At 49.6% G+C, this 21760-nt stretch overlaps 1 protein-coding gene across 1 annotated transcript in view; it reads left to right on the top strand.

Annotated features, from left to right (window-relative positions):
- The window catches only part of ABHD2 (abhydrolase domain containing 2, acylglycerol lipase), a 119531-nt gene that overhangs the window by 91481 nt on the left and 6290 nt on the right, over positions 1-21760 (top strand). The window contains exons 6-10 of the mRNA XM_070054523.2: positions 5866-6049; positions 11850-11942; positions 15282-15392; positions 17808-17877; positions 19631-19715. Coding sequence (XP_069910624.1) covers positions 5866-6049; positions 11850-11942; positions 15282-15392; positions 17808-17877; positions 19631-19715 — 543 coding nt within the window. The remainder of the gene's footprint in view (positions 1-5865; positions 6050-11849; positions 11943-15281; positions 15393-17807; positions 17878-19630; positions 19716-21760) is intronic.

Here is a 21760-nt window from a genome sequence, read left to right on the forward strand (position 1 = left end):
CCCCTGGCCTCACAGATACAATGGTGATCAAGATCAAGAATAGCTTTGCTTTATGGACTTTATAACCTACTAGGGCTCCTTCAGTGTTAGTACAAAATATAAAGAGGTAATGGGCATGTCCAAAGCCAGGAGCTCCCACGTGGGTGCAAAGGCCCAAGCACTTGAGCCATCTTCTGCTGGTTTTCCAGGGAGCTGGATTGGAAATGAAGAAGCTGAGTCTTGAACCTGGTACCCATATGGGATGCCGGCATCTTCAGCAGCAGCTTGTTCCACTACACCACAGCGCTGGCCCTATTATCATTTCTTATGCAGGCAAATAATGTCCCTAGCACAAACCACTGCTCCAGCAAAAATGATATTAGTCATCTTTGGCATAGTCAAAACCAGCCTAAGGAAATTTAAACATCTTTTTAATTTACTTTTTGTTAAGTTTTTTAACTGGCTAGATTTTTATTGGAAAAGCAATGAATGCACATGGTAAAAACATTCAAACAGTGCCAAATTCTATAACCAATGAATAAGTTTCCTCCCGTGCTAGGCCCGTAAGGCCACCACAAAACACACCAAACACCGAAGTTAGAGGAAAAGTTTATAATCGGGTGGGGAAAGCCCAACGGGGCGGGTGGGGGGTAAGAGAGGCTAGGAGAGCGTAAGAGAGAGAGGTCAAAAGGGAACATGTGTCAGGAACAGGTCCTGTTAAACCTTTGCCAGGGGAAGGGCAGGGAAATAGGAGTAGCAAATCCCATTAAGGTGGGGATGGCGCTGACACCAGTGGTTGGGCCATGGGGCTTAGGACCGAAGCCTACTGTGCAACGTGGCAATGGGGGCCAGGGCCTAAGATGGCGTCCGAGGCATAGATGGCACCACAGATAAGACAGCACCATTTTACTAACAAGGCCCATAGTTCTCTCCAGGAAGCTTTCGGTCAAATCTGTATGCACATATAATCGCTCTGTAACCCAGGCATACACAGGAGCTGGTGCCTTCCCCACTGCCCCTTGCTTCTGTCCCTCAGGAAAACAGCAGAGTCACACACGTCAGCAGAGCAGACTCTGGTGCTCCCTTGCCACAGCAGTGGAGAACTTCATTTAACTCGTCCTCTGTGGCTGGAAATTTAGGTTTACAATCCATTGCTGCTGTCAACAGCACTGCAGTGAATATTCTTGCACGCACATCTTTGCACACATGTACAAGTAAATCTGTAGTATAAAACAATTCCCTTCCAAAGTGGAATTGATAGACAAATGGATTGTGCTTTTTTAAGAAACATTAATAGATGTTACCACATTGCCTTCCAAGGCCTGTGCCAGTATGTATTCCCTAATCAGTGGGCGCATCAGGGTGCCTGTTACCCCACATCCTCTGTAGTCCTGGGTGTGGGTAGACCTGCATCCTATATGGGTTCTGGTTCAAGTCCCAGCTACTCCACTTCCAATCCAGCTTCCTACTAATGCACCTGGAAAAGTAGCAGAATTTGGCTTAAGTGCTTGGGCCCCTGCACCCACATAGGAGACCTAGAAGAAGCTCCTGGCTCTTGTTTTCGGTCTGGCCCAGCTCCAGCTGTTGTAGTCATTTGGGGCGTGAACCAGTAGATGAAAGATCTCTGTCTTGCTCTTTCTCTCCCCCTCTCTTCTCTATATCTCTGCCTTTCAATGAAAATAAATAAATAAATCAACCCTGACTGCATGTTGATGTCACCTGGGAATCCTGTGGCAGCGCAGTGTCACTGGAACCCATCCCCACACGTTCTGACTTAATTAGAGCGTTGTTTGTTGTTTTTAACAGCATCCCAAGGTGCAGTCAGGTTGAATTACATGGCGCTAGAGGAAAATGGTCTTTTCAAGTGTTAAGCTGCAATTCCTTATTTAAATTATTTTTTAACATGGTGAAATACCCCCAAAATGTACCCTCGTGACCACTTAGAAGTACACAGCTGAGCCGCGTGCTCACGGTGTTGGGCAGCCGGTCTCCAGACCGCTGCTCATCTTGCACAGCTGGACCTGTGTACTCCTCATTCTCCCTCCTCCCAGCCTGGCAGCTGCCCTTGTTTTCGGTCTCTGCGCATTTGACCCCTCTCAGGACCTCATACAAGCTGATTTCACTTAGCTTGATGGCCTCAAGGTGCATCCATGTTGTAGCACATGTGAGGATTTCCTTCTTTAAGGCTGAGTAATAGTCCACTGTATGCATATGCCGCACTTTGTTTACCCGTGCATCTGTTGATGCACACCTGGGTTGCTTCCACTTTTTGGCTGCTGTTGTGAACATGGGTGTACTTAGATGATATTTTTAAGAGAAAAAAGAGTTCTAATCAGTTACAGTAGTAAATAAACATTGAACGCTTAGTGTGTTCTGGACCTGTGTATGTTTATCAACTAATTCAGTTCTCCAGGCAATACTGTGAGGTGTTTACCACTGATACTGCCATCTTACAGATGTGCAGACGACTCAGTGTGGTTTGGTAACTTATTCAAGGTCCCTCATGATAAAACTCATCTGGGGAGTTCGTTAAAAGTACACATTCTCAGCCGGCGCCGAGGCTCACTAGGCTAATCCTACTTCTGCAGCGCCGGCACCCCGGGTTCTAGTCCCGGTCGGGGCGCCGGATTTTGTCCTGGTTGCTTGTTGCTCCTCTTCCAGTCCAGCTCTCTGCTGTGGCCCGGGAAGGCAGTGGAGGATGCCCCAGTGCTTGGGCCCTGCACCCGCATGGGAGACCAGGAGAGGCACCTGGCTCCTGGCTTCGGATCAGCGAGATGCGCCGGCTGCAGCAGCCATTGAGGGGTGAACCAACGGAACAGGAAGACCTTTCTCGTTGTCTCTCTCACTGTCCACTCTGCCTGCCAAAAAAATAAATAAAATTTTAAAAAGTACACATTCCCAGGCCCCATCTTATTCCTGTAGCTCCGAGCCTCCAGCAGGGAGCCTGGGAGCTACAGATTTCCCTAGGGCCTCAAGGCTTACTTGTCAGCAGAGGCAATTTGGGAGCATCCGAAGCTAGTAAGTGGCATGTCCCAGCAGCCTGACCACAGAGCCCCTCCCTCACGTAGCCCTGAGGCCAGACCGCTCCCCTGAGGCCTCTCGTGGCCTGAGGAGATGAGTAAATGTCCCTGCTGGGATTTCTGAGTGTTTGTGTGCTGTGTGACTGGGCATCGGTGCTATCGGCTGAGTGCAGTTTTTATCCCTGCTCCCTGTTTTAAACCCAGCATTTAGAGATAACATTACTCTTCCCATTGCCCGCTGCATCAAAAAGAGAAACTTGGATGAATCTGGCCAAAGTTGAGGTGCAAGGCTGGCATTTCAAATTCCAAGGTTCAAGATCCAACATTGCCTCTGGCCTAGCTTTTTGTTCCGTCTGGAGCCCCTCACCAGGACCCATTTGTAGGCTTTTTCATCAGAATACACTAAGTTCATCAACTCTTTTATTGAATTCCTGCAGAACTGGCCAGTCTTTGCCGGGTGCAGGAGACAGACAAATAGGAGACTTGGTTTTTATATTTTTATCTTTTTCATACCTTTTGGTTTTAATGTTTAATTAGTGTTAGCAGGTTCATTGTGATTTGTACGTAGACTTCTAAGAACATGATGATGTTCTGTCCCTCCCTCCCCCTCTTCCTCGCACCCACTTTCCTTCTACTTTTTTTTTAGTTTTTGAAATAATATATTTTAAAATTACATTATAGTAAAAAGGCTTGCTACTTCGCCAAGTAAGAAGTTTAACCAGCAAAAAGCAAAAACAAAACAAAACAAAACAAAACAAAAAAACCCTAGTTTAATGGGAATATAGACGATGGCTATAAACAGTAACTGAATGGAAAAATGATCATCTTGCCCAGACACATAAACTTGAAAGTAATCACAGATCATTAACACTATAGTAGTATAGCATTCTTAACCATTGGTTTGACAAAGGTATAAAGCTGATACAGCCAGACATTTCTTTTTTGTTTAGTTTCTAAATTTTAGCTCCCACATATAAGGGAGAACTTGCAGTATTTGTCTTTCTGGGTCTGGCTTAGTTCACGCAACATGATACCCTCCAGTTGTGTCCATTTTACTGCAGATGGTAGACTTTCATCCTTCTTTGTAGCTGAATAATAAGGAATGCCTGCTTCCAACCTCACCTCCAGGTGATTCTGTGCCAGCTGCAGTTAGAGAACTGCATGTGGCCGTGCTGCCTGGCGTGGCTGCGTTCCACCTAGAAGGGAAGACAAATATGCAAGGGCCTGCCCCAGCCTGAGAGAGCCGTGTGCCCAAGGCTTTGCTGTTTAGCCAAGCAGCTGTTGACCTGCAGGAGCGATGTCAGAGCTGGTGCCAAGGTCAGCAGCTCACGTCTCCGCTGTAAACCCGGTCTGTTGTGTATGTGCCTCCTGCCAACACCTCTCACTTTCCCTCTTCGGTTTTATTTTAGATCAGCTCCCTGCAGTCTGGGGCTGGGCCTTAAGAAGATGTGATGAGTCCCTGTGTTGTGGGCTAGGTTAGGCTCAAAGTCCTATTTCAGGCTCTTGCCTTTTACTTAGAGAAGAATTCTAAGTACAGGCACAAACACGACGTGCAGCGTGCTAAGGTTTATTTATGGGGATGAGAAGAAAGCACAGGAACACGCGGGCCTTATTAAGGGAGAGTGGGCCAGGAATGGTAGAAAGTGACTTCCGTACCCTGCTTTCCCGCATCCATGAGGGGAGGGTGGGAGGGGGAGAGGGAGGAAGGGGGAGGGAGAGAGGAGAGAGGGAGCCCTCCCCTTCACCAAGCTTCTTAGGAGCTTTGAAAAGGGGAGTGGTTACATAGTCTGATTGACAGGTGGGTTGATAGGATTAGATGGGGGTGTGGCCTCCAGCTCTTGAACTAGCTCTCTCCGTTGAGTTTTCCCACACCACCTGTGCCTGGCCTCAGCCTCATCCTCTAAGCATTGCTGCCGACTCGTAACGTGGCTTTCCCTTCCCAGGGGGCGCTCACTGAGCTCATCTCCCATGGGCAAAGCAGGCCCAAACACCTTTCTGTTCAGAGGCCTCCTCTGTGTATTTCTGAATGGTCTGCCTCCCTTGGCACCCTGTTCCTGCGTCATCAAGAACATTTGCTGTAATCCCACAGAGCATTCTGGCTGTCCCTCTGGACTCAACTCTCTTTCCGTCCCTCCCAACACTGACAAAACGATCCAGTAAATAACATCCGCTGGCTACTTTCCGTAACCCCAGGAATCATTGTACACATGGGTTTCGTATCCCAATTTGTAGCCTAGGAGGCTAATCCCAAAGGGTTTTTGCTGTTGCTTTTACTACATCTGCTATGAACATGCACCCTCACGCACACCCTGGCTGTCTTAGTGTGGACCTCAAAAAGTTCATGGGGGGGGGGGGGCAGTGCTGTGGCATAGCAGGTAAAGCTGCTGCCTTCAGTGCCAGCATCCCATATGGGCGCCGGTTCAAGACCTGGCTGCCCCACTTCTGATCCAGCTCTCTGCTAATGGCCTGGGAAAGTAGTAGAAGATGGCCCAAGTCCTTGGGTCCCTGCACCCATGTGGGAGACCCGGAAGAAGCTCCTGGCTCTTGGCTTCGATCGGCGCAGCTCTGGCCGTTGCAGCCATGTGGGGAGTGAACCAGCAGATGGAAGACCTCTCTCTCTCTCTGCGTCTCCTTCTCTCTTTTAAAAAAAAGTTCATGGAAAATGAAATAAAAAAGTAAGTTTATTTTTTGGCAATCACAAAAAATGTTGACATCTTTGCATCATTTTTCATAATATGCATTTCCCATGACCTTTCTGAAGTCCCCTCTTGTATTGGTGCCTATTTCATAACCCTCCAGCTTACATTTTCTCCAGTATTTATTTATGCACCTGAAATGACTGAGTGCCACACCCTTTTGCCCACAGGTTGCACGTGGGAGTTTGGAGCCATGGTGAACTACATCAAGAGGATGTACCCACTGACCCAGCTGGTGGTGGTGGGCTTCAGCCTGGGTGGTAACATCGTGTGCAAATACTTGGGGGAGACGCAGGCAAACCAAGACAAGGTCCTGTGCTGCGTCAGCGTGTGCCAGGGGTACAGCGCCCTGAGGTGAGTGCTCCCCACCTGCCAGCAGGCTCTCAAGGAGGCGCCCCAGCACACCTGACATGGCCCAGGGGACATGGTGGCCAACTGAGCAGAAATATGCAGGCCTTGGGTTCAATTTCTTTTGCTTCCACATCATAGCCTGCAGTTACCCTCTTTGGCCTCTCAAGCCTAGGATGTGCAGCTGCATTTTGGGCTCAGATTTGTATTTGAATACGCCAAAGCCCCCCTTCCCAGCTGCTGTTTCCCCAGCAGGCTCTGGGAGATGAGTCAGGCTGTCCGTGCTTTAGGAGTTTTGCACAACCCTAGGTTAATGGGAGAACAGAGCTGAGTCCCAGGGAAGGCACCTGTAGGAATCACTCTATCAGTGTCCTTACCTTCAAGGACTCCTCCCTCATGTCCAGATACCACACATCAAACGTGGGCCCAGCAGTCGGCCTCTGCCCGTGAGGCTCAGAGCGGGCAGAAAGGGAGATCTAAACGTGCCACAGCAACAGGAACAGCCTCCCTGGGGAGACCCTTCCTGGGTTCTAGGGCCCATCTGTGATAGGGGATGATACAAACATAAACCGAGGTAGACCTCATGGCACCATGGTGAGGGTCACGCTACTGTGTTGGAAGCGCTTGGAACAGTGCCTGGCACACGGAGTATCAGTCAGTAGTTGTTCTTCATCATCACCTCCTCCTCCTCTTCCATGGTGTAGATCAGTGGACCGCAGTGGACAGGCTGGTGAACTCCTGACCGTCCCACTTAGCTGAGAATCACTTGGGTGTCATGTCAGGAATAAGCCCTTGCAGGTTGTGAGTCATGAATTCTGAGGCACGGGCCCTCAGGAATCTGCATGCGGGACACACCTCAGAGGTGACTTGTGACGTTTAGCTGCCTTCAGCTGCCATCATGCTGGGAGAGTGCAGCTGTCTCTCCCCGGGCCTGACACTGCAGAGCTAGGCGAGCCCCTCATCTTCCTGTTTCGGAACCCTGCTCATGACACTCGGGGGAGCCAGCTGAAAGGACATCTTCCTTGACTAGAAGTAGTCAGCTCCCCGCTCAAAGCCAGGTATAAGCAGAGGTAACCAAAGCCTGTTCTGCCCAATCAATGGGCTAAGGGAGAGGGGAGCACGGAGCCAGCCCATCACACAGTCCAAGGGAGCAGGGCCTGGAGGGGCCAGGAGGCACGAGGCCCTCACCTGCTCTCGCCTCGCCTGGCAACTGGTGCTTTCAGCAAGTCGTTTTCGTCCCTGGGATTGGAATCACCAGATTTCCTTCTTAAAGCAATGGCTTTGGACTTGCCGTGAGCGCTGACCTTGTGTTCATAGACCTCTGAATCTGATAAATAGGAGGATATAGCACAAGTTGGTTTTCCTTTTGTTTTTCCAATGCACAAAAATCTTTGAGGTTGACAGCAACTTCATTGCATTTTGCTGCGGTAGCGCCATCTGCTGTTGGCAAGAGCACCTAATTGGCTCAGTTAACAAACTAAGGCTGTGCACTCCAGCCAGCTAGGAACTAACTGGAATCTGCATCTTAGAAACATAGTCTACACAGCCCCTTCCTTGAGACCTCCAAGAGCTTCCTATGTGTAATTACCTATCGTCACGTCAGCCTCCTGCAATGAGGGAAAAAAGAGGCAACTTTATTTTTGAGAGCCCTGAGATCTAACATCCAGGCAAAGATGGTGCCGTCCCCTATGCGGGAGCTGGTGGCCAGTCGGAGACACTACCAGCCTGGCTGTGCTGGTGCTCCCTGGGGCTCGGGTGCCCTCAGCAGTGTAACCAGCTCTACTGAATGGATAAGGAACACTTCCTTACTTTAAACCAGTATGACCCTTTTTTTTTTTTGTTCCTCACCAAGGCTCAAGGGCAGTGAGCCTCTCAGCATCGGGACGATGGCGGCCACGGTACATGCTTCCTGTTATGCGAAGGCAGAGCAGGAAGGCCCGTCTGCCTCTGCAGGGGCCACACAGGAGTTCCTGTCTGGTAAACCCTTCCCCGCTGAGTCTGGAGAGCCGCGTGCCCAGCGGTCCCCTCCCTCTGGCTTCTCGTTCCAGTAGCTCACCTCCTCCCACAGCCAGAGCCGCATGAAGACTCAGAGAGAAGCTACCTGCTTGCTATAGTTAGCAAAGTGTAGCTGCTGCTGAACAAGTTCAAATGTTAGAACGTGCTGGACGCAGGAGCGGCACAGACGCCCTGGAACGACGCGGTGCTTCGGACCTCCCCGTGTTCCTGCAGCACGGATGGCTGCCTGCTAGCCCTGGGAGTCTGTGCTGTCTGATTCAGCCTAACTCCCTGGTTTAATTCATCAAATGAGCGACCAGTGCTGTTGCATAGCAGGTAAAGCTGCCACCTGCAGTACAGACATCCCATTTGGGCGCCCGTTTGAGTCCCGGCTGCTCCACTTCCAGTCCAGCTCTCTGCTATGGCCTGGGAAAGCAGTAGAATATGGCCAAGTCGTTGGGCTCCTGCACCAGCGTGGGAGACTCAGAAGAGTCTCCTAGCTCCTGGCTTCAGATCAGCGCAGCTCCAGCCATTGTGGCCATTTGGGGAGTGAACCAGCGGATGGAAGACCTCTCACTGTCTCTGCCTCTCTGTAACTCTGCCTTTCAAGGAAATAAATAAATCTTTTTTAAAAAAAATTAATCAAGTAAAACTTGATCATGAAGAACTTGCTAATAAATTTATCCGATGAGTAATGACCAGAAAGGAATGTGAGAGGCAGAAATCGATGAATTCACTCATTGATTCCCTCCACTGGGTCCCCTCCAAGGTAATGGAGCAGGAGGCCCGAGCAAGCAATCTCCCTGCCCTTGTGGAGCTTCAGGAAACGGGAGGGGAAGAGCAAAGCAATCCTTTCATAAGGAAGCGCTCAACGGTCTCGCGGTCCACAAGTGGTCAGTGATGACAAGGAGAGGAAGATAAAAGCATTTTACTGCGATTTGGGTGTAAAAGGTAGTTTGTGTCCAGGAACCCCGCAGCACTTAATGACGCAGGACTGATCTTACAAAGCTGCAAACCAACAAAAGCACATTACTAATATATTACACACAAGGCACGTGCATGCCTAAGGCCTCCTCAGGCCAGTGTGGGGAGGACTGTGGAGGGCTTGTGAGGAGGTCACTTCCAGTCTCCCCCAGTGCAGCTGGGCTGTTGGCTGAGTGAGCGGTGTTAGTGTGGCTAGGTCACAGCCACCTGAACTTCCTTCCTGGTGTTTCTTCAGCAGGGCTTTGCTGCCCCAGGCCAGGGCCAGGTGCCACTCTCCCTGCCCAGAGGGTCTGTCTTCTCCACACTGTGAATGAGTTGATGACAAAAGGAAACAGAATTGTTCAGAAAATCCCTCTGCAGAGTTGTGCCTTCCAGAAATTGAAGTTTATAGTTGAAGAGCTGCAAAAGTAACTTGGGACAATCTGCAAATTTGTATCAGAGCCAAACAAGGTGGGGAAACCCTGCTGGAGTTTTGACAAAATCTGGATAGAATTCAGCCTTCAGGCAACAACTTAGCTTTTCTGCCCCGAGGCTTTCCCAGGTCATAGCAGAGAGCTGGATCAGAAGTGGAGCAGCCGGGTCTCAAAGCAGCGTCCATATGGGATGCCGGCGCTTCAGGCCAGGGCGTTACCCGCTGTGCCAGAAAAATGACAGGCTGTGTACATACCCTTGAACTTGAATCTATTCTGTAACAGCATATCTTTAGGGCCTTAGGGAAACTTTTATAAGGAAAAATGGGACTGGTGGGCAGCCTCCTCACCCTGAGGTGTGCTCCATCTCCCTGCCTCGCCCCACCACCCCAGGGGACCCGACAAAGCCCACCAAGCAAGTCTCAGACTCTTGGGACATGGCTTGCTTCTTGCACTGTCAAGCAGAACTGGCTGGAGGTGATGACCTTTGTGCAGGTTGGCTGTGTCCCTGAAGGGCAGCCAGCTGCCAGCCCAGTCTTCTGCCCGGGGCTCTTGGCTGCAGAGGCTCTACCACTCTTCCTCCAAGGCCGGGGCCCTATCCTGAGCTGCCCAGCCTGCCCAGTGCTGCCTTCGTATCTGTCAGTGCCCCACTCTTCTCCCTGGAAGCCGGGCCACGTTAGAAATGACCCGTGTGTCCAGCAGGGCGTAGTTAAGTGAGCTGTGAAGCAGCAACTCAGTGGAAATTCAGGCAGTTTTTATTTTAAAGCAGCAAGAAAAATGTGTCACGTGGTCAATATGTATATTAAAAGGAGGAGGAGGAGGTGACCATGAAACTATGATTGTCAGGAGGGATAAATGAGAGTTATTATTTAATGGGTATGGAATTTCAGTTCTGCGAGATGGAATCATTTTGGGATCTGCTGCACAGCCATTGAATGTACTGTGCACTCCAGAATGGCTAAGATGGCAGATTTGATATTACATGTTTACCACCCTTTTAAAATACAAAACAAAGATGAGCCCTATGGATTCTGTGTGGCCTAGTGACACCCTGACTGATTCTCAGGATGGAATCAGACCTGGACACTCGGAAATCTGCAGAAGGAGGGTTTTGCTGTAATTGATGTGAGCCCTACACTAGCCTGTATTTGGATTCAAACACAAGGAAGAGAGCATTGACTGGGGAGGGCGGGGCTGCCACCGTGGGAATGAGACCCCAGGTGAAATGTGGGTGCAGAATCTGGCCACTGAGTCCAGGACACAAAGGTTGGCTGTGCTGTCTTCTCGCCCCAGCAGGGGCGGTGGCAGGACAAGGGCTCTGAAAGACAGGGGTACTGTCACCAACCCCGCAGCAGGGCACACACAGGCTCCAGGCCGGATGTCTTCCAGATGAGCCGTGCCTGGGAGGGAGGCTGGCCTCTCCTCTCCTGCTTCTGTTTTCTTGCCCCTTCAATGTTGGAAGGATAATCAGGAAAGGTTTAAACTGATCTTCTGTAGATAAAGAGAATCGAAAATGAATCTTGATGTGAGTGGAAGGGGAGAGGGAGTGGGAGAGGGGAGGGTTGCGGGTGGGAGGGACGTTATGGGGGGGAAGCCATTGTAATCCATAAGCTGTACTTTGGAAATTTATATTCATTAAATAAAAGTTAAAAAAAAAAAAGAGTAGGGGAAGACAAGAAAAAAAAAAGATGTCATTTCATGATTATCCTTTGCCTCTCAAAAAGCAATAAAAGAAGTGTTCAGGTTTTTCCTGCACTGTACTGCCCCACAGCCACTCTGTTCTCACATGCTCCTGTCATTAAACCAGAGAAGCTTACCTGCAGGGTAGGAAGCCCAGTAGAGAAAGTGTTCACACAACAGTTGAAGCAGCTTGGCCCCGAGAAAGCCGTGGTGCTGGAAGAGGGTGTCAGGAGTGCCACTAGCAAACATCAGTGCCGCTCCAGCCCTAGAGGTTCCTGGCCAGATCACCTTCAGCTACACTGTTGTGGTTCCCTCCAGGCTTCTCGCCAGGTCGAGCACTGTGGGGTGTGGCACAGCGAGTTAAAATATAGTTCGGGCTGCCTGCATCCCATATGAGAATGCAGGGTCCAGTCCTGGCTGCTTGGCTTCTGGTCCAGCTTGCTGCTAGCACACCTGGGAGGCAGCAGGTAATGATGGCTCAAGTACCTGGGCCCCTGCTACCCATGGGGGAGACCCAGATGGCGTTCTGACCTTCTCATGTCAGCCTGACCCAGGCCATTGCTGGCATTTAAAAAGTGAGCCAGAGGATAGATTTCCTCTCTCTTTCTGCCTTTCAAGTAGATCAAAATAGACAAACATTTTTATACAAAAAGCCTCCATACCAGCCTAGGGCCCCGCAAGGTCCTCGGGTCCCCACCCTCCAGCCACATCCCTCACTCTGGCTGTGGTTCTTCCAGGGCCCAGGAAACCTTCATGCAGTGGGATCAGTGCCGGCGCTTCTACAACTTCCTCATGGCGGACAACATGAAGAAGATCATCCTGTCCCACAGGTACTCACCTCCTGCACTCTCAGACCACACGGTTCCTCTCTGAGTTCACCGGGGAGTTAGTAAAAGCCAGAGGTCCCGTTTCGCCAAGGGGGAGGGGAGGGAGGCTGGGTGAGGGCATGGGGGTGTGGAGGGTACACTCATGATTGCATGAGTGACTTAGTTGGAAGCAAAGTGCTTTCTACAGCCCTGGTTCCCGGTAAATCCAAGAAAGGAACCGTTCAGACACCATTCTCTCCCCCAGTTAGAGCAGTCCTGAGGGGGCTGTCCCTGTTGGTGACCTGCCTTCTTCAGGTGCTTCTGTGCCTGGGGATCAGTACTCTGCTGTGCCTGGGGATCAGTACTCTGCTGTGCCTAGGGATCAGTACTCTGCTGTGCTGGGGATCAGTACTCTGCTGGGGCTGGGGATCAGTACTCTGCTGTGCCTGGGGATCAGTACTCTGCTGGGGCTGGCCCTTGGGATTCCGGCCAAGCAGCGGTGTGACTGCATGACATGCTCACCTCCTGCTGGAGGTTCGCGCCTCTGCATCCTCTGCTTCCTCATCCACTCCTGTCCTGCTTGGGACCATCTAGAGGGTCAGCCCAGCCAGTGCTTAGGGCAGTGCCTGCTTCTCTGAGAAGTAGCCCTCAATGAATATTAGCGGTGATCTTATCTGTAGGATCATTGTTGTCATTGCATCTCCCATGTCTTCTCCCCCCGGCTGGAGTGGGCCACACAGAGGCTCAAGTGCCCCTGGTCTCTCCCACGCGACTTCTGCCCTTGCTTGGCAGAACCCACCCCGCTTCCCATCCCAGGCCTTCCACCTCTGCAAAACTCACTCCTGCACCCACAGATTGTCCTCCTGTGGCGTCCCCAGTGTGAATCTTGTGCCTTGAGCTACACTGGGAAGCACGGGAGGGCTTGGGCATATTTTTATTTCTCACAGAGCTTGGCTTATCATGGGCACTCAAAAAATACAGTTTAGGGGATTTGGGCACCACCTTAGGAAAAGCAGTCTAATAAATGATCAGTTTCTTATTCTTACTCTTTCTGCACCCCCCCCCATTGTTAAAAAATGTGTTTCTGCCTGTCCTGGCTGCACAGCCCAGATGGGACTTCCTAGGGTGGGGTTCATGGTGCTGGCCAGGCTCATCCATGGGGCCTCAAAACAGGCAGATGGACTTGTGTCCCCTGTGCTTGGACAGCCAACTATTTCCGTGTGGCTCTTGTTTGAGCAGCAGCTGTGTGCTGGGCATTGGGCAGAGTGTGGCTCAGCTGAGGCAGAGAGGGGTCTGGGGATTTGCTGAGATTTTGTACCAGAGGAGTGAAGCTAGACCCCGGAATCCAAGTTCTGTGTCCACCTGTCTGCTTCACTGGAATCAAAAGAGACTCCTGGGTTGGCGATTAACCTAGCATTTAGGAAACCGGTTAAGATGCCCATGTCCCACATTGGAATGCCTGGGTTTGACTTCCAGTTCCACTCCTGACTCCAGCTTCCTGCTAATGCACACTCTGGGAGGCAGTGGTGATGCCTTAAGTAACAGGGTCTCTGCTATTCATCTGGGAAACCTGAATTGAGTTCCTGGTCCCAACTTCAGCCTCAGCCCAGTGTCTCCTTGAAAACATTTATTTTGGTCAAAGGCTCCATCTTGCCACTAGTTAGTTCAGCAGGTCCATCGCATAATTCTTTACAAATTGGGGGTGTCCTTTAGGTGCACGGAGGGTGGTTATGTTTCTGAAATTACAGAAAGTCAAGCACGTAGGCACTTTAGGGGAACTTGAAGCTATGAATTCTATCCCATAGATATATAATAGAATCTTCCTGATAATCTTTTAGAGGAAAAAAAATTGCTAAAGAAATGTGTTCCTCTTCCTTTGGAGAGGTTACAAATAGAAACCAGAACATTGAGTTTCTGTAATCGATTGTTCCCTCAATGAGGCCAAACCTAAACACAAACTCAGTCCTTCCACAGTGTGGTCCAGAGTCCTTGCTGGGAAGGGAGGCCTGGCGTGTACCCTCTGACCCCTGCCATGTAGCCATCCTCTCAAGGTAGCTCTTCTTAATGATTACTGGCCCTTTGTACCCGCAGGTTCCACATCTGCCCCTTTCAGCCAGTAGCCAGTTGAAAATGGGATTTTAGGCCTACAGATGTTGCATCTGTACTGAACACATACAGAATTTTGGGGGTCATTTTTCTATAAATGATATAGTGTAACTATTTACATGGCATTTATACTATATTAGTTATTAAAATCTAAAGATGATTTAAGGTGTACAGGAGGATATGCCTAGATTATATGCAAATACTATGTCATTTTATATGAAAGATCTGAATAACTGTGGATTTTGGTCCCCCCCCCCAGGTGGGGGAATGGGGAAGGGACAAGTGGCTATGTATATTTTTAAAGATTGATTTACTTCCCTGCACCCCATGGGAGACCAATAAGTACCTGGCTCCTGCCATCGGATCAGCGCGGTGCGCCGGCCGCAGCGTGCCAGCCGTGGCGGCCATTGGAGGGTGAACCAATGGCAAAAGGAAGACCTTTCTCTCTGTCTCTCTCTCACACTGTCCACTCTGCCTGTCAAAAAAAAAAAAAAAAAAAAAGATTAATTTACTTATTTGAGAGGTAGAGTTATAGACAGAAAGGGAGAGACAGAGAGAAAGGTCTTCCATCTGCTAGTTTACTCCCCAAATGGCCAGAGCTCGGCTGATCCGAAGCCAGGAGCCAGGAGCTTCTTCCAGATCTCCCACGCGGGTGCAGGGGCCCAAGGACTTGGGCCATCTTTCACTGCTTCCCCAGGCCATAGCAGAGAGCTGGATCAGAAGTGGAAAAGCCAGGACATGAACCAGTGCCCATAAGGGATGCTGGCACTGCAGGCAGTGGGTATACCTGCTATGCCACAGTGCCAACCCCAGGTGTCTATATTTTTGTTAATGTGTTGGAGAGCTATTGATTTACCCAAATGCTAAATGGGCTAACCATTACCTTCCTGGTTGTGCAACATAAACAGCTCATAGAGGGCAGGGGTCCTGCCAGTACTGGTGTGAGAAAGAGGCCCATGCTGAGTCCCCTTCCCTGCTGCACTGCAGGTTTTTGTACTATTTACTAGTTTCAGACCCAGCCTTTTGTTTGTCTCGGTGCCCCTGAGAAAGGAAACAAGGTTTTGAAGTTCCTGTCTCTCCAATTATCCAAGAGTCAACAGTGCAGGCTCATCCCCTGGGACATTCTACAGGCCAGACAGTTCTCAGTGTTCCTGACTTCCTCCCGCCTCTCCTGGCTTAGCCTCTGGGCAGGAAGCTGCTCTGCTGTGCTGCTCTGTCCCCCACTTGTAATTCTGTTTGTTTTCTGCCTCCTCCTAGGCAAGCCCTTTTTGGAGACCATGTTAAGAAACCCCAGAGCCTGGAGGACACGGACTTGAGCCGGCTCTACACAGCAACGTCCCTGATGCAGATTGATGACAACGTGATGAGGTGTGTCCCCGTGGGCGGGTGGGAGAGATGCCCGGTGGGCCAGGGGGCCAGCCATGCCCAGCACGAGGGCTTTGCTCTGCCCTCTTTAGTGAAGGACCATTTTCCTTCTTTACCTAAGTGTCCGGCATTTCAAAACAAAGGATTCCACGGAAAAATCCAAATTCCTCGTTGCTCTTAGAAGACAGACAGAGGATCTGGCCAGTGACACTGCAGGGTCAGCATGAGCTGAGGCTGGGGTGCACAGCCCAGGTGCCCTGCCTCAGCATCAGGGCAAGGACCAGGTGCCACATGCGTGTGCGTTTCTGCAATGGAAGAAAAGGAACTATGTCTTCCGTCTATGTCTCTGTCAAAAGTAGAAAAGCAAAGTACAGGCCAAGAGGACTGTGGGTGTCAAGCAGAATGGAAGATCTGCTTTCTTGGAGGATGTGAAGGACTCCTCTCTGTTATAAGACACAGCTCCGCCCCCTCATTGCCTCTGTACCTGCCGGGCCCTTCCAGGCAACTGGAGTCACAAGCGTGACGGCGGCCCCTTTGCTGTCACGGGGGTTTCCAGCTGAGGTTAGCCTGAGCTGGAAAAGGTCAGGTTGGCCTCTGTTGTCGTTCTCCTTGAAAAACTCATGCTTCTTGTTAAATGGTCATTTCAATCCTGTTAGTCATGATCTAAAATGAGTGTGCGCTCCATGGCTATGCGGAGTCTGGGATCCCTGCTTACCATCCTTAAGAGATTTTTAGTAGACTTCTTATACTGAGTAACTTCAAGTATGCCAGTTGTTTCTCGAATGAAATAGAAACTAGGAAATTGCTGGTTTAGAAGATGAGAATGAGTTTTACTCATCGCCACTTAAGGGTTATATGACTTTATTTTGATGTTGTTGAATGAGAGGGAAAAAAATTTAATTTAAATATCCTGTTTGTCTTCTCTATTTTTTTTAATCCCTGAAGAAAATATTCCCCAACTCTTCCTAAAATTCTTCCTCTTTTAAAAAAATATTTGAATTGTTTCTTTGAGAGACAGAGAGCTCTCATCCAGAGGTTCATTTCCCCAAATGCCTAACAGCCAGGAGCTGGGAATCCAATCCAGGTCTCTCACATGGATGGCAAGGACCCAACTACATGAGCCGTCACCTGCTGCCTTCCAGGGTGTGCAGTTAGCAGGAAGTTGGAAGGAGCAGAGGAGCAGAGCCAAGACTCACATCGGGGACGCTGATGTGAGATGCAGTCATCCCCACCAGCACCTCTTCTGCTAGGCCAGATGCCTACCCCTTCCTCTTTAACAGTGATGGACAGTGGCAGTTTCCTCCTCGTTCATCACCAGCAATACTGAAGGCCTGGACCACTTGCCCCACGCAGACTGCAGAGGGACTGATCTCACAAGGACTAACTTGGCAGGTCACTCCCAGGCAGAGGTGTCTAAGGCAGCTGATGCAGGAGAAGAGCCACGGCTCCAGGGGAGACAGGATATCTTAAGGACCCCAGTCAAACAGAAAAGATCGCCATTCAGAGGCCCTGTGTCAGAAAACAGTGAGGTTTTCAGAGATCCTTTGGCCTGGGGTTGACTCGGGCCAGCCAGTATCAGCACTGCAGGTTGACGCTCACCCCTCGGCACAGAGCACAGCGAACTTGCATGCTGGAGCACTGAGATTTTGTTAAATGTCAGCTGATGGGTGGACAGAATTGGTAACATTGAACCCCTGTCTCATTTTTATTTCCCATTTTATATATACATTGCATTCCAGTTCACAGTGATCCAATCACTCCACCAGGAAGAACTCTGCTGAAAAGAAAGTTCTAGTAAACGTCTTTGAATTTCGGTTGTCTGTGTGTCCATAGTGATATCTGGCTTTATGCTGCATCAAAAGATACAACAACAACAAATAAGTGCAGTAGATAACACTGAATCATTACGCTGCCCAGTCACCATGCTGGTGGACACTCTAACCCAGCACCATTAGGAATGCTCCTGGCTTTAGACCTGTTTCACAGAGGAGAAGCCACAGTTCAGAAAAGTTCAACCATTTGCCTCAAGTCACATAGGCAGTAAGTGATGGAGCCAACGTTTACATCTTGACCCCTAACTGCGCTGCCCACGTGTATTCTGTAGACATGAGTTACTGCAGGAGTAGAGCAGTAATAAATAAAATCAGTGCAGCGTTCAGACCTAACTCTGCTGTACACAAGGTACTTCCAAAAGCTCAACAAAAAATGGTACTGAAAAATAAGTTTATTTGGCTGCAAAATATGTGAAATCCATGAGTAGCTTTTCATAATACATTTTCCATGAACTTTTAGAGAGACTTTCGTATCCTCTACTAATGCAGTGTGTTAGTGCAGGAACTGGATGATAATTGGCTTAGCACTGTGGTCTTTTAACAGATGTTGTTTTGTCCTTTTCGTGTGTGTATGTGTGTGTTCCAGGAAGTTCCATGGCTATACCTCCCTGAAGGAATATTATGAGGAAGAAAGCTGCATGAGGTACCTGCACAGGGTGAGTGGCCAGCACCAGCTCAGAGTTAGTCTCGCTCCATCCAACTCTGTACAGTATTCCTTACATAGTACAAACATTCCTTCCTGGTGGAAGCTCAGCCAGATCTGACTTGAACCACTTGAATGTGTTACCTGGATTTATTATTGACCCAGGCTGTATCCCTCAGTGCCCACCAGTACACTAATCCCAGAGCTGCCCTTAGCCCAGGCTGCTCCCATGTCTGTATGAAAACCGTTAAAATCGCCGCAGCACCCAATTTTCTCCTAATCTCCCTTTGACAGCATAATCCTGCCTGGTTTCTGCCATGGACCTCATGGGAGATCCACCTAGATTTCCTGCTTTCCTGGACCCTTTCCTTGGGGTCCTGGTGTATCTTGTTAGCATGGGGCCTGCTGAAGACTGAACTCTGTTCCTGCCACGATCTGGCAAGCACAGAGTTTACAGATGTGTGTCCAAGTCAAAGTGATGAGGAGCACGTCTGTGGGTATCAACGGGTCTGTATTAATACAGTCACTAGCAGCCTCAGTTGACTTTTTTATTACGTTTACAGCAAACCACAATCTTCATATGTTTTTTTTTTTTAATTTATTTATTTACTTGAAAGTCAGAGTTACACAGAGAGAAGGAGAGGCAGAGAGAGAGAGAGAGAGAGGTCTTCCATCCACTGGTTCACTCCCAAATTGGCTGCAATGGCTGAAGCTGAGCCGATCCGAAGCCAGGAGCCAGGAGTTTCCTCCCGGTCTCCCATGCGGGTGCAGGGGCCCAAGGACTTGGGCCATCTTCTACTGCTTTCCCAGGCCATAGCAGAGAGCTGGTTCGGAAGTGGAGCAGCCAGGACACTAACCGGTGCCCATATGGGATGCCGGCACTGTAGGCGGCGGCCCCACCCACTACACCACAACACTGACCCCTCCTCATGTTTTTTATCTGAGCCACCACCAAGTTTCTCCCATTCTGTCTAAAATGAGCACAAATGCTCTTTTTACACATACAACTTCCCACTTATCCCTGTCCATGTACACCTTTTGATTCAGCTCGCTGTGCCCCCAGCTGAAGCACATAATTGGGAATGGTAGTTGTGTCATCTGTCACATCGGCCATCCCTCCCGGTTTGGCACCATCACCGAAACTTTTGCTGTCTTCATTTGAGCTTTTATAGAGACAGGGAGCTGTGTAGGGCCACAAGGAGCTCCCGGATAGCACAGCCACCATTGCCTCAGTGTGGCTGTTCAGTAACACGAGTCCCCCTTCAGTACCCTCTCCACTAAAATGGAACACAGGAGACCCTTGGCTATTGTACTAAGTCGGAGATTGAATGCAGCCTTGCCAAGACTGTCCTCCTACTTTCAACCTTTAGATTCTTCTAGAAAGCCTCCTTTGGGGCAGAATGTACTTCATTTTTTTCTACCCCCAATATAAACTGAATTAGTTTATAAAAGACTCTGTAAAGTCTTTATTCTGAATGACATGGCTAATCTAAAACATTGTGAAGATCATTAGAAATGTTCGGTGCCGTGGAGCTTGTCCCTCTGTCCACCAGAGTACAGGGGTCCCCTGGGTCACTGGGTCCTGTACACACCTGCAACCAGAGTGGTGATCACAGAGACACTAGTGACTCATCCTGGTGAATACAGGAGCTGTGACCCTCTTCCCTGTGCTTCAAAGACATGTCCAGCGGTGAACTTGAGCCTCAAATCAAAGAGACCGGAAAGGGAAACCAGTAATTCAATGCTGCTTGTTTTTCTTGTTGCAGATTTATGTGCCTCTCATGCTGGTTAATGCAGCCGATGACCCCTTAGTGCATGAAAGTCTTCTAACCATTCCGAAATCTCTCTCGGGTAAGTGTTTCTTTCCCCTGCTCCCCCAGCCACTCAGCAAATTACCACAGCAGTCCGCCGCCTTCACTGTGCTGGCCCGATAGTCCTGTGGCTGTGATGGGGCCTGGGCAGAACCTTCTGGTGTTCCACAGGATCCCCATTCATATCCACAGCCAAGTTCTGCAAAACTAGTGTCTTGGGATTATGATTCCGTTAAGTTCGAGAGTGTAACTTAAAGAGATAGTCAGACTTCAAATTTGACCTGAAAAGCAAAACAGAAGAGCCTGTTCTGTTCCCTCTTGCGATAGCCTCTCCATCTGCTTGCAGGATAAAAATAAGGATGTGCTTCAGAAAGTTAGTGGGGAAAATGGAATTAAAAGACAAGTTCATTTTGGGACCAAAAAAAAATTGAAATCCGTCTATGGTTTTTTTTTTTTTTTTTCATTATACACATTGTCCGACTTTCTGAAGACCCCTCCTGTGAGCAACCAAAATGGCAGAGATCACTGCTCCTGGGAGTGTGCCTATGCTTCAAGACAGCACAGTCTCACTCCATGCGCAGAGAAAGAGCTGAAGAGAGCTCGAGAGGGTGGCAGGGCAAACCTGGGGAGTCAAGGCCTCTGCATTGTCATTTCAGATCCCTAGGACGTAGCCTTCCACCCTCCACAGTCCTCTGTGATTATGGCTACCCTTGCAATATCGTATCTAGAAGGAAGCAAGCAGTACACCTGTGGTCCTGTTGGCCCCCCACACACACACACACTAGAACTAGGACAGTAGATAATACAGCGGCAGCTGCCATACTGCTCAGGATGAGGGCTGTGTGTGCTGGAGACCTGTTAGGTGTTAAAAGCTATCCATCCGCCGGCGCCGCGGCTCACTAGGCTAATCCTCCGCCTTGCGGCGCCGGCACACCGGGTTCTAGTCCCGGTCGGGGCGCCGGATTCTGTCCCGGTTGCCCCTCTTCCAGGCCAGCTCTCTGCTGTGGCCAGGGAGTGTAGTGGAAGATGTCCAAGTGCTTGGGCCCTGCACCCCATGGGAGACCAGGAGAAGCACCTGGCTCCTGCCATCGGATCAGCGGCCATTGGAGGGTGAACCAACGGCAAAGGAAGACCTTTCTTTCTGTCTCTCTCTCTCTCTGTCCGCTCTGCCTGTCAAAAGAAAAAAAGAAAAAAGCTCTCCATCCCGCTCCCCCATCAGCTCCCTGCACAGAAGCAGCCCCTGGGTCACGTGTGTGGCACGAGTGAGAGAGCAGTGCCTGTTTCCTTCTGTGCATCTGCAGTAACATCCACAAGGCAGAAATCTATAAAGTAGCAACTGAACCGGGAGAGGAAAGGAACCCTGCAGAGCCAGCAAGGACCCTGTCAACCAGGTCCCCGGGAGGTGGCGGCTTCCTGCTGCAGCTGGCTGCCTGTCTTACACACCTCTTCAGTAATAGCTTTACCAGCCCATGTGGGACTAACATAATAGGGGATTTATAAAGCTCAAGTTACAAATTCTGGGGATGGCCACTTAGCACCTGGCCTTGAGAGCTTGGGCATCTTTAGACACAAGTTGCAGCTTTAAGTCTCCATTGTGAAGATAAATGTCTATAATGAAAAACCAGTAGCTCCACTAAATTCTCCTTGCTCACTAAATATTCAGCAAAGAATACTGCTAGTGTGCTGAATCCCTACTCAGAGCCGGGCCCCACCGCATGCCATCCCTAGGAATTTGTTAGAAACACATACAGGGAAGGAAGACCTTTGTCTCTGTCTAACTCTGCCTGTTTAAAAAAAAAAAAACCATACAGAACATCAGCTTCTCCCTCAGGTTTAGTAAATCGGAATCTGCACGTTAACAAGAATACCCCAGGTGACGTGGGTCCCCCATCAAAGCTGGGCTTTAGCAGTACAGTGCCTGGCTGCCTCCCCCACCTCCCCACAGGAAGTTTGACTTAATTAGGCACCTTTCAACTCCCCAGGTGATGCTAATACTCAGCCAAGTTTGAGAACCACTTAGAATTCTAAGGATTTCTTAAGCTGATGCCCATCTTGCCCCAAAGACAAGCTGCTGTTCCAAAACCT

Source organism: Oryctolagus cuniculus, chromosome 12, assembly GCF_051225735.1.
Source record: "Oryctolagus cuniculus isolate XC-2025 breed Fujian yellow rabbit chromosome 12, ASM5122573v1, whole genome shotgun sequence".
NCBI lineage: Eukaryota > Metazoa > Chordata > Mammalia > Lagomorpha > Leporidae > Oryctolagus > Oryctolagus cuniculus.